This window comes from Oncorhynchus gorbuscha, linkage group LG16 (assembly GCF_021184085.1).
Source record: "Oncorhynchus gorbuscha isolate QuinsamMale2020 ecotype Even-year linkage group LG16, OgorEven_v1.0, whole genome shotgun sequence".
Taxonomy (NCBI): Eukaryota; Metazoa; Chordata; class Actinopteri; order Salmoniformes; family Salmonidae; genus Oncorhynchus; species Oncorhynchus gorbuscha.
Window position 1 is genome coordinate 6,353,213 of NC_060188.1, and position 12,034 is coordinate 6,365,246.

The 12,034-nt window shown below is 42.9% G+C and overlaps 2 protein-coding genes across 6 annotated transcripts in view; one reads left to right on the forward strand and one right to left on the reverse strand.

The window, feature by feature from the left end:
- lmtk2 (lemur tyrosine kinase 2) overlaps positions 1 to 4,373 on the reverse strand; it is a 49,434-nt gene extending 45,061 nt beyond the window's left edge. For both annotated transcript variants that reach the window (XM_046304875.1, XM_046304874.1), the window contains exon 1: positions 3,850 to 4,373. In XM_046304875.1, the coding sequence (XP_046160831.1) occupies positions 3,850 to 3,952 (103 nt within the window). In that variant the 5' untranslated portion in view covers positions 3,953 to 4,373. The remainder of the gene's footprint in view (positions 1 to 3,849) is intronic.
- Positions 3,309 to 11,052, forward strand: pvalb5 (parvalbumin 5). 4 transcript variants are annotated; one of them, XM_046304878.1, is made up of 5 exons: positions 3,309 to 3,447; positions 7,628 to 7,714; positions 8,551 to 8,683; positions 10,329 to 10,438; positions 10,767 to 11,052. In XM_046304878.1, the coding sequence occupies exons 2-5, from the start codon at positions 7,654 to 7,656 to the stop codon at positions 10,787 to 10,789; spliced, it is 327 nt and encodes a 108-aa protein (XP_046160834.1). In that variant the 5' UTR covers positions 3,309 to 3,447; positions 7,628 to 7,653; the 3' UTR covers positions 10,790 to 11,052. The 4 variants fall into 4 exon arrangements, with proteins under 4 accessions (XP_046160834.1, XP_046160835.1, XP_046160832.1 ...); XM_046304879.1 differs by lacking the exon at positions 3,309 to 3,447 and adding an exon at positions 4,567 to 4,674; XM_046304877.1 differs by lacking the exon at positions 3,309 to 3,447 and adding an exon at positions 5,374 to 6,498.
- Positions 11,053 to 12,034: the final 982 nt, after the last annotated feature.

The window sequence follows — 12,034 nt, forward strand, 5'->3', positions numbered from 1 at the left end:
TATTGGCAGAATAGAACAGCGGCGTTTGGTGGGGGGGGAGGCATGCATATTTGTAAACAGCTGGTGCACGATATCTAAGGAAGTCTCACGGTTTTGCTCGCCTGAGGTAGAATATCTCATAAGCAACACTACTTACCTGGAGAGTTTCTGTATTTTTCATAGCTGTCTACATACCACCACAGACCAATGCTGACACTAAGACCGCACTCAATGAGCTGTATTCCCCCAAAAGCAAACAAAAACGTTCATCCAGAGGCGCCGCTCCTAGTGGCTGCGGAATTTAATGCAGGGAAACAAATCCGTTTCACAAAATTTCTATCAGCATGTTAATTGTGCAACCAGAGGGGGGGATAAAAAATGTTTTAAATAAAACCACCTTTACTCCACACACAGAGATGCGCACAAAGCTTTTCCTTGCCCTCCTTTTAGCAAATGTCACGATAATTATATCCTCCTGATTCCTGCTTACAAGCAAAAATTAAAACAGGAAGCACCAGTGACTCAGTCAATTTTTTAAAAACGATCAGATGAAGCAGATGCTAAACTACAGGACTGTTTTGCTAGCACAGACTGGAATATGTTCTGGGATTCTTCCGATGGCATTGAGGAGAACACCACAGCAGTCACTGGCTTAATCAATAAGTGCATCGATGACGTCATCCCCAGTGACCGCACGTATATACCCCAACCAGAAGCCATGAACTACAGGCAACATCAGCACTGAGCTCAAGGGTAGAGCTGCCGCTTTCAAGAAGAGTAACCCGTACGATAACAAATCCCACTATCACCTCAGACGAACCATCAAACAGGCAAAGTGTCAATACATGACTAAGAAGATGGAATTGCACTCCACCAGCACCCAAAGGCTCATCGGATGTGACAAGGCTTGCAAACCATTACAAACTACAGAAGGGAAGCACAGCCGAGAGCTTCCCAGTGACACGAGCATACCAGACAAGCTAAACTGGTGTGATCACAATCTGCGCAGCCAATGTGAGTAAGGCCTTTAAACAGGTTAACATTCACAAGGCCGCAGGGCCAGACGGACGACCAGGATGTGTACTGCGAGCATGCAGTGACCAATTAGCAAGTGTCTTCACTGATATTTTCAACCTGTCCCTGTCCGAATCTGTAATACAAACATGTTTTAAGCAGACCATCATAGTCCCTGTGCCCAAAAACACTAAGGTAACCTGCTTAAATGACTACTGACTCATTACACTCACTTCATGTCAGTAGCCATGAAGTGCTTTGAAAGGCTGGTCATGGCTCACATAAACACCATTATCCCAGAAACTCTAGACCCACTCCAATTTGCATACCGCCCTAACAGAACCACAGATGACTCTGTTGCACTCCACACAGCCCTCTCCCACCTGGACAATAGGAACACCCATGTGAGAATTATATTCATTGACTACAGCTCAGCGTTCCACACCAAGGTGCCCTCAAAGCTCATCAATAAGCTAAGGACAAAAACACCCCCCTTTGCAACTGGATCCTGGACTTCCTGACGGGCCGGGCCCAGGTGGTAAGGGTAGGTAACAACGTCCGCCATGCTGATCCTCAACACATGTACCCCTCAAGGGTGCATGCTCAGTCCCCTCCCGTACTCCCTGTTCACTCATGACTGCACGGCCAGGCACGACTCCAACACCATAATTAAGTTTGCCGATGAGCGGTAGGTATGATCACTGACGAGACAACCTATAGGGAGGAGGTCAAAGACCTGGCCATGTCGTGCCAGGACAACAAACTCTCCTTCAAAGTGTACTCAACGCATGTGACTAACAAAATTTAATTTGGAGACTTTCTCCCATTATTCGCTGCAAATCCTCTCAAGCGCTGTCAACTTGGATGGGGAGCATTGCTGCACAGCTATTTTCTGGTCTCTCCAGAGATATCGGGTTCAAGTCCGGGCTCTGGCTGGGCCACTCAATGACATTTAGAGACTTGTCCCAAATCAACTCCTGCGTTGTCTTGGCTGTGGGCTTAGGGTCGTTGTCCTGTTGGAAGGCGAACGTTCGCCCCAGTATGAGATTCTGATTTGGTTTTCATTAAGGATCTCTGTACTTTTCTCTGTTCATCTTTGCCTCGATCCTGACTACCAGTCCCTGCCACTGAAAAACATCCCCACAGTATGATGTTGCCATCACCATGTTTCACCATAGGGATGGTGCCAGGTTTCCTCCAGGTGTGATGCTTGGCATTCAGGCCAAAGAGTTCAATCTTGATTTCATCAGACCAGAGAATCTTGCTTCTCATGGTCTGAAAGTTCTTCAGGTGCCTTTTGGCAAAGTCCAAGTGGGATGTTTTGTGCCTTTTACTGTGGCTTCCTTCTGGCCACTCTACCATAAAGGCCTGATTGGTGGTGCTACAGAGATGGGAGAACCTTCCAGAAGGACAACCATCTCCACAGAGGAACTCTGGAGCTCTTTCAGAGTGACCACCGGGGACCACCCATACGTAGAATGTATGCACACATGACTAAGTCGTTTTGGATAAAAGTGTCTGCTAAATGGCATATATTATTATTATTATTATTCTTGGTCAACTCCCTGAGGAAGGCCCTTCTCCCACAATTGCTCTGTTTGGCCAGGCAGCCAGCTATAGGAAGAGTCTTGATGGTTCCAAACTTTTTCCATTTAAGAATGAAGGACACCACTGTTCTTGGGGACCTTCAATGCTGCAGACATTTTTTGGTAACCTTCCCCAGATCTGTGCCTCAACACAATCCTGTCTCGGAGCTCTATGGTCAATTCCTTCAACCTTCGTGGCTTTATTTTGCTCTGACATGCACTGTCAACTGTGGGACCTTATATAGACAGGTGTGTGTCTTTCCAAATCATGTCCAATCAATTGAATTTACCACAGGTGGACTCCAATCAAGTTGTAGAAACATCTTATGGATGATCAATGGAAAAGGGATGCATCGGAGTTCAATTTTGACTCTCATAGCAAAAGCTCTGAATGCTTATGTAAATAAGGTATTCGTTTTGAATGTTTTATAAATTTACAACCATTTCTAAAAACCGTTTTTTTGCTTTATCATTATGGGGTATTGTGTGTAGATTGTTGTGGGAAAACATGTAATACATTTTAGAATACAGCTGTAATATAACAAAATATGGAATAAGTCAAGGGGTCTGAATACTTTCCAAATGCACTGTATTCCTTTGATGAGGCTAGTTTGGTTCATCAGACATAACTTTAAATGATGCTCCAGTTATACTTCAGATGTTATAGTTGTCAACACACATTGCCATTAGGTGAATCACTTCATCAGAACCAGTGTTAGAGTTGTCAAACTATCAAAGCAAGGAGCGAACTGTTGAAGGCAAATTGTGTTATTAACTGATACTACTACTACTACTACTACTACTACTACTACTACTAAGCACAACTGCACTGGATAAAACTGTTGTAAATGGACTGGCCAGGTGTATGGTGAGTACTGAGTTTACTACCCTTAAAATCTAGCAAGTCAGTTAAAATAGCTCATCTACATTGCATTGACATACTACCGTTAGCTCAACGCGTCTCAAATCTATAACAAGCAATAAAATACCCCCTTCGTGTCCCTCAGCGGTTGCTGTCTGGCTATGTTGAACGTTAGCATTGGCAAGCTAACTGGCTAGTTATCTAAATAGCTACCCATCTTCCTGGCGCTAGCTTGTTGAGCGAGTCGCTAGCGCGATATGGATTACTAGTTAACTTGCTTGTTACACTATTCCTCTTACTAAGTAACTAACTAGCATGATGGCATTGGCCTGAAACTAACTGGAAATAACTGGTGGTAACAGTTCATCCAGTGACATGGTAAACAAAATATATTTAGAGTCATCTTACCTGTTGTGTCAGAATACGGAAGCGGAGCACCTTCGGCCAGAAATAACGCCGACAGAAAAATTCCAGTCGCCAGCAACAACACAAATCCATGACGGTTCCCCATCCTTTTTAGCTTAGCTAGCTAACTAGCTAATGAGAATCCAAAATCGTCAAATTATAACTAAATACTAATAAACGAAATAAAATGTCAATTTCATTGATAATAAGTTAAATATATAGCTATATCTACAGGCTAAATGAAAATGCCCGCACCGCAAACATTGTATTATGACTAAACGCGTTGGCTAGCGTCAATAGCAACGACAAGCTAACATGAGCTATCAATGCCTCAAACAATGCCGTTTCATTATCCATGAAACATAGAAAATGTCTATTACTTCTCTAGAACAATAATATTTAGATAAATACGCTTTGCCGGCAGTGCTCTACATTTATTCACACGTAATATTTTATCAATAGTCCAAACTGTCAGGCACCACCTCTCCTCAGAGGCGCCATGTTCCTACAACGTCATAGCATGGGGGCGTGCATAATGAGACATATACAATAGCGAATCACAACCCATTAATCTGTATTAAATGTACCGATATGACCAATCACTATCATTCTTCGAATTCCCTGTCCACATCCATTAGTTTGTGTCAAACGTAAAGAGAGATGCGTTTTTAGACCAGTCACTTGACATGTGAGGTATGCAAGCAATGTTCCGGTGCTTTATGAAAGATGAACTACTCTACCTGCCTGATTTAATGGACTTGTAGGCTATACATCCAGTGTTTCCCCTATACTTGTTATTTCTTAGTGGGGTGCAAAGGTCTTGGAAAGGTATGCCTAATCATATCAAATTTTATTGGTCACTTCACCGAATACAACAGGTGTAGACTTTAGAGTGAAATGATTACTTACGAGCCTATACCCGACAATGCAGATTTAAAAAGTAAGAACAATATTTGCTAAATAAAAAAGTAGATAGTAACACAATAAAAACAATAACGAGGGTATATACAAGGAGTACCTGTACCGAGTCAATGTGCAGGGGTACGAGGTAGTTTAGGTAATTGAGGTAACACAGTATGTACTGGCAGGTAGCTAGTGATAAAAGTGACTAGGCAATCAGGATATATAACAGCGTAGCAGCAGTGTGTGCATGAGTGTCATCATTATGCATGTGTGCGAGTTTATGTAGTATGTGTGTGCTGGAGTGTCAGTGTAGTATGTGTGAGTTTATGTAGTATGTGTGTGCTGGAGTGTCAGTGTAGGTTGTGTGAGTTTATGTAGTATGTGTGTGCTGGAGTGTCAGTGTAGGTTGTGTGAGTTTATGTAGTATGTGTGTGCTGGAGTGTCAGTGTAGGTTGTGTGAGTTTATGTAGTATGTGTGTGCTGGAGTGTCAGTGTAGTATGTGTGTGCTGGAGTGTCAGTGTAGTATGTGTGTGCTGGAGTGTAGGTTGTGTGAGTTTATGTAGTATGTGTGTGCTGGAGTGTCAGTGTAGGTTGTGTGAGTGTATGTAGTATGTGTGTGCTGGAGTGTCAGTGTAGGTTGTGTGAGTTTATGTAGTATGTGTGTGCTGGAGTGTCAGTGTAGTATGTGTGAGCTTGTGGGTGGAGTCAAATGGGTGTGCATAGAACCAGTACAAAAAAAACTGCAACAAAGAAATAAATAATAAAGGTGTCAATAGCAACAATTTGAACTGAAACCAGTTGACATGAGATAAGATGGCACATAAGCCACAATATAGCAAAGTAGACCTATTGGCCTACATTATGTTTTCACATCAATTTGTTTTTGCATCTATGTCGAATATGGCAGGGGGAGCCAGGTAAGGAGTTGGACACATCCTTCATATCCAAGCAAAGGGATAACATTGATTACTTTTGACTGAACCTTAGAAACTCTGCTTCTATAGCCTATAGTAAGAAGGTGTGATGGGAGTTTTAAAATCTGTTATTAATGACACATCCTGTGTTGACAGTATTCAGTGTACTTGTTGGTTTATGGACTGGACACATTAAGTAAGTATTTGAAGACCCTAATTGTACTGCTGTGTTTTCATTCCATGTCATGTTTGTTACTTTACACTCACTCAGATGTATCATTTATGGTTATTAATAATCCATACAAAATGCATAACATGGAGTAGATGTTGACTCTGAAGTGGACTGTACTCTGCAGAGGCACCCAGGTTCTTTCCATTCACATCTGTAGAAAATGTGAAATTCTGACTGGGACTTTAACCTCCCCAAAGAGATAAATATAACCTAGCATATTTTCTCATCATTGTGAATCATAGTCAACCCTTAATATTTCTACATGGAAAACCCCCATTATGCAATAATGCACCATGGGATAGTTTGGCATTGTTTATTCCTATCAAGCCAATTGACAGGCTGGGTTGTAAGCTCTACCCCCTGCAAGTTAGTTGACAATAGTTGTGGAAAATGTTCTGCTCTGATTAGCTAATGAAGGGGGAGGAGGAGTTCCAATTGCGATGTTATCTCCTAGGGTTTGAGGACAGAGAAACGTCATGTTTGCTTTCTGGATCACAAAGCTGCAGGAGGAGAGTGCTTTTGGGTAATAGGCTAAAATCAAGAGAGGCAGAGATCTGCACATCACTGGCTTACAGAGCGGACACCACCTCACCCAGAAATCGGTTAGTACCAGCCAGGCTTTAGAGATATATTATGCGTTGATTTATTTATTTTTTTGCAGTTCTGTAGGGATTGATGTATCTTTCTGTGTATTCATGAGTGTTTTTGTGCATCTCAGGGTTTTTAAAGGTTTTTAAAGGTGATCCAATGTAATTTGGTCTAATGCAAAAAAAAATAGGACATGTGCAGACGCAGACCTCTCACGGTCTCGCTTGGAGATAAAAAATAGGACATGTGCAGACGCAGACCTCTCACGTTCTCACTTGGAGATAAAAAATAGGACATGTGCAGACGCAGACCTCTCACGTTCTCACTTGGAGATAAAAAATAGGACATGTGCAGACGCAGACCTCTCACGGTCTCGCTTGGAGATAAAAAATAGGACATGTGCAGACGCAGACCTCTCACGTTCTCACTTGGAGATAAAAAATAGGACATGTGCAGACGCAGACCTCTCACGTTCTCACTTGGAGATAAAAAATAGGACATGTGCAGACGCAGACCTCTCACGTTCTCACTTGGAGATAAAAAATAGGACATGTGCACTCTGGAGATAAAAAATAGGACATGTGCAGACGCAGACCTCTCACGTTCTCACTTGGAGATAAAAAATAGGACATGTGCAGACAGACCTCTCACGTGCAGATAAAAAATAGGACATGTGCAGACCCTCTCACGTTCTCGCTTGGAGATAAAAAATAGGACATGTGCAGACGCAGACCTCTCACGGTCTCGCTTGGAGATAAAAAATAGGACATGTGCAGACGCAGACCTCTCACGGTCTCGCTTGGAGATAAAAAATAGGACATGTGCAGATGCAGACCTCTCACGGTCTCGCTTGGAGACAAAATATTGCCTTTAGAGTTGCATCGTCAAGACTTTGGACAAATTTGTAATTGTTTTGCAAAATGTATTTAGTGTTTTATTCATAGTGCCACAGCTTGAAAAATCAAGCAATTGTCATTGAATAAATTCCATAGAAACAGTAGCTATATAGTACCTCGAAGCTAAAGGAGGATAGGCTGATGAGGGATTTGTCTGATGCTTTACAAAAAACACACCTTGACTGTTTGTGTCAGGAACACACACTGTGTCACTTTCATTTATTGTGATGTGTTTCCCTCTTGTAAGCACGTGTCCCTCAGGCACAGAGAACCATGGCGTTTACAGGGTTGCTGAGAGAGGAGGACATCAGGGCTGCCGTCAAGGCTTGTCAAGGTGAGTCAAACACGTGAACACACCATTACACACACACCCAAGAGTCCCACTCCCAGGGGCGGTCCTATATTGGGGGAAGGTTGGAGGGTGGATCCAGGTAACCAGGCAGCCAGGGGGCTGGGGAGCAGCAGAGCAGTTACCACCCAGATACAAGTGTTTATGCTGAGCATTGAAGAGAAGACTAAATCAAGCCAGTCAAGCAGGCTTCATTTGCAGCCCACCAGCATTTAATTATTTAGCTACACATTACATCTGCTTCAGAAGGCAGACTCAAGCACACCATCCAGAATACACCCACATGGAAATGCTTGTATACTCACGTTCCAGTATATCATCAGCATAACTGTTTGTGGTGTATAATATATTATTCAAAACAGACTTGATCCATCATTCTCTTTCTCTGTTCTTTATGAGTCATTTGGTTTTCATAATGACCTGAGTGACTCTCTGTAACTGCATAAACTGTAAATAAAAATGTATTGATTTAAACATTTGGTCTGTAGCATAATGTCACACGTTCACATTAGAATGGGTTCCCTGAGGTGTTCTGTGAATCTGTGTGTTTAGATTGTAAAATAATGTCCTTAACTACCGTATTATTGGCAGGGCTCAGTGGCATTAAAATGCTAAAGGGTTTGTGTTTGTGATCGTGAATGTCTGTAGTAGTCAAATGAAAGTAATTTGAGCGCATGAGAGAATGTTACATCTCTCTATTCATCCCCCTCTCCGTTCTCTCTTCTTGTCATGCTGTCGGATCTCTCTTTCCTCACACTCTTTCACTTCCTCTCGACATCTCTCCGCATTTATCTTGATCGCTTTCCCCATCTCTCCATTAGCTCCAGGCACATTCAACTTCAAGTTGTTCTTTGCACAAGTGGGACTGACCGGCAAGTCAGAGGCAGAGGGCCAACGGGTGTTCAGAGTTCTGGACCAAGACCAGAGTGGATACATAGAGGAAGAGGAGCTGAAGTATGATATGAGTTGGGGAGGGTGGCTGTGTGTGGAGGGAGGTAGGGAGGGAGGGTGTGTGTGTGGAGGGAGGGAGGGAGGGAGGGAGGGAGGGAGGGAGGGAGGGAGGGAGGGAGGGAGGGAGGGAGGGAGGGAGGGAGGGAGGGAGGGAGGGAGGGAGGGAGGGAGGTGCACATGAAAGGGTTGGTCCCAGAAATTTTCCATTCGCACAAAAAGCTTATTTAGCTCAGATTTTGTGCACAAATTTCTTTACATCCCTGTTAGTGAGCATTTATTCTTTGCCAAGATAATGCATCCACCTGACAGGTGTGGCATATCAATAAGCTGATTAAACAATAAAAGGCCACTCTAAAATGTGCAGTTTTGTCACACAACCCAATGCCACAGATGTCTCAAGTTTTGAGGGAGTGTGCAATTGGCCTGGTGACTGCAGGAATGTCCACCAGAGATGTTGCTAGAGAATTTAATGTTCCTTTATCTACCATAAGCCACCTCCAACGTCGTTTTAGAACATTTGGCAGTACGTCCAACCGGCCTCACAACAGCAGACTACGTGTAACCACGCCAGCCCGGACCTCCACATCCAGCTTCTTCACCTGAGGGATTGTCTGAGAACAGCCACCCGGACAGCTGATGAAACTGTGGGTTTGCACAACTGAAGAATTTCTACAAAACCTGTCAGAAACCTTCTCAGGGAGGCTTATTTGCCTGCTTGTCATCCTCACCAGGGTCTTGACCTGACTGCAGTTTGTCATCAAAACCGACTTCAATGGGCAAATGCTCATCTTCGGTGGCTACTGGCACACTGGAGAAATGTGCTCTTCATGGATGAATCGCGGTTTCAACTGCACCAGGCAGATGTTAGACAGCTTGTATGGCGTCATGTTGGCAAGCGGTTTTCTGATGATAACATTGTGAACAAAGTGTTCTATGGTGGCGGTGGGGTTATGGTATGGGCAGGCATAAGCTATGGACAACGAACTCAATTGCATTTTATCGATGGCAATTTGAATGCACAGAGAGACCTTGACGAGATCCTGAGGCCCATTGTCATGCCATTCATCCGCCGCCATCATGTCACATTTCAGAATGATAATGCATGGCCCCATGTCGCAAAGATCTGTTGAAAATTCCTGGAAGCTGAAAATGTCCCAGTTCTTCAATAGCCTACATACTCACCAGATATGTCACCAATTGAGCATGTTTGGGATGCTCTGGATCAACTGATTGTGTTCCAGTTCTCACCAATATCCAGCAACTTCGCACAGCCATTGAAGAGGAGTGGGACAATATTTCACAAGCTACAATCAACAACCTGATCAACTCTATGTGAAAGAGATGTGTTGTGCTGCATGAGGCAAATGGTGGTCCCAGCAGATACTGACTGGTTTTCGGATCCGCGACCCTACCTTTATTTGTAAGGTATATGTGACCAACAGATGCATATCTGTATTCCCCGTCATGTGAAATACATAGTTTAGGGCCTAATGAATTAATTTCAGTTTACTGATTTCCTAATATGAACTGTACCTCAGTAAGATCTTTGATCTATACATTATATATCAATACAATGAAGCAGCATTGACACATGAGATGTAGGTGTAGTTCTTCACTCCTTCTCCTCTCTTTGTTTGTCGATCCCCAGATTATTCCTGCAGAACTTCTCCTCGGGGGCCAGGGAGCTGACTGATGCTGAGACCAGAACTCTCCTAGCAGCAGGAGACAGAGACGGGGATGGAAAGATAGGGATGGAAGGTACAGGTTACAGTACACTCACATAAGCACTACACACAACTGACAGGAGAGCAACAGAGGGACTGTCCAATGCTGACACAAAATATCATCTTGATAATAGTTTAATCTTCATCAGTTTTATATCATTATCTTTTATATTATTCCAGATGATAGGGAATATTGCATCTGAAGGAAGGAAGGAATGCTTCAAAGACATAGTGGAAGAAACTGTAAATAAATGCAAGCTTTTTCAACGTATGTAATATTCACTGTGATTTGGCTGTGAGGTCACACGTCAGGTGATCACTATATCTCTTTGTCATCGCTCTGTTTCTCTGTTCCCTTGCAGAGTTCTGCGCTTTGCTGAAATGAAGCTTTCACTCCTCATCAGGGCTGTCTCTTTTTTTCTTTCTTTTGGTACTTTTTACAACGTCTGGAACCCAAAACGCCCAGATTCAGCAAGTCTGGAGGGAAATGCCCACCTCAGCGACTCTATTTACATGCCTGCTGGTCCTCTCCCCGGTTGATGGTGCATCTTGGCACATAAATTCGTAGCTGTGGATATGAGGTGTTTAAGTCAGTGTCAGTCTATCCATTGGGTATCTGGTATGGTTTAATAAATGATGTAAAACGTAGATATGATGTCCGTGTGTCTTATTACAGTCCCCAAGGTTATGTTAGCGTTTCAGTGCGTATTTGGGTCTAAGCTATTAGCCTGATTACCCCAGTGCATTTTAATTGTGTGTTCTGCATGGGCCTACAAGAGACAACGCAGCTCTAAATGTGATGATATAAGCAAAGTGCAGGCTGCATTTCCGATGCAGTATTAAGCAAGCGAGAGGCTGCGTGCATGGACAAGACCCGGAGCCCGGACGATGCCAACTACAGTACATCACAGAGTGACGGTAACCTCTTGAGTAGATGGCAACGAGAGAGATTATTCATCAAGACAATGAGATGAGTAGCCTATTGTAAGCATCAATTAAATCCATCTTATTATTTGACTTATACTGTACTGACAGCGATACGCCAGTCTGCAATGAGGCCAGACAGGTTAAATATGGTTAGATGTAGGCAAAACAAAATATGTCGGAAAAATGATTAAAAAAACATTTGATAAACATGCAATGTTGTGTTCCCCGTATGGCGTGTCCATATCAGGACTAACACCGCCTTCTGCGGGAGATAATTTAAATTAATACTTGTCAGACCTAAAAATGCCTATTTCGATAGATAGAATCATGTGAATAAAATATAACATTGTATTATCTATTGTAAACGAAAAAGCCGAAAGCATTCATTTTGATATATGCATACAATTATGCGTAATGTTTGGGTAGGCTATAGCCTATAGGCTACACTTATAGTCTACATAAAGTCATTTGAGTAGGCTGGATCCTATAGCAGTGTTCCCCAACTGGCATCCCGCGGGCCGAAATCTGTTCCAAAGTATTCACACACATAATAGAGAGATACACAGTAACAGTCAAAAGTTTGGACACACCTACTCATTCAAAGGTTTTCCTTTATTTTTACTATTTCCTACATTGTAGAATAATAGTGAAGACATCAAAACTATGAAATAACACATATGGAATCATGTAGTAACCAAAAAAG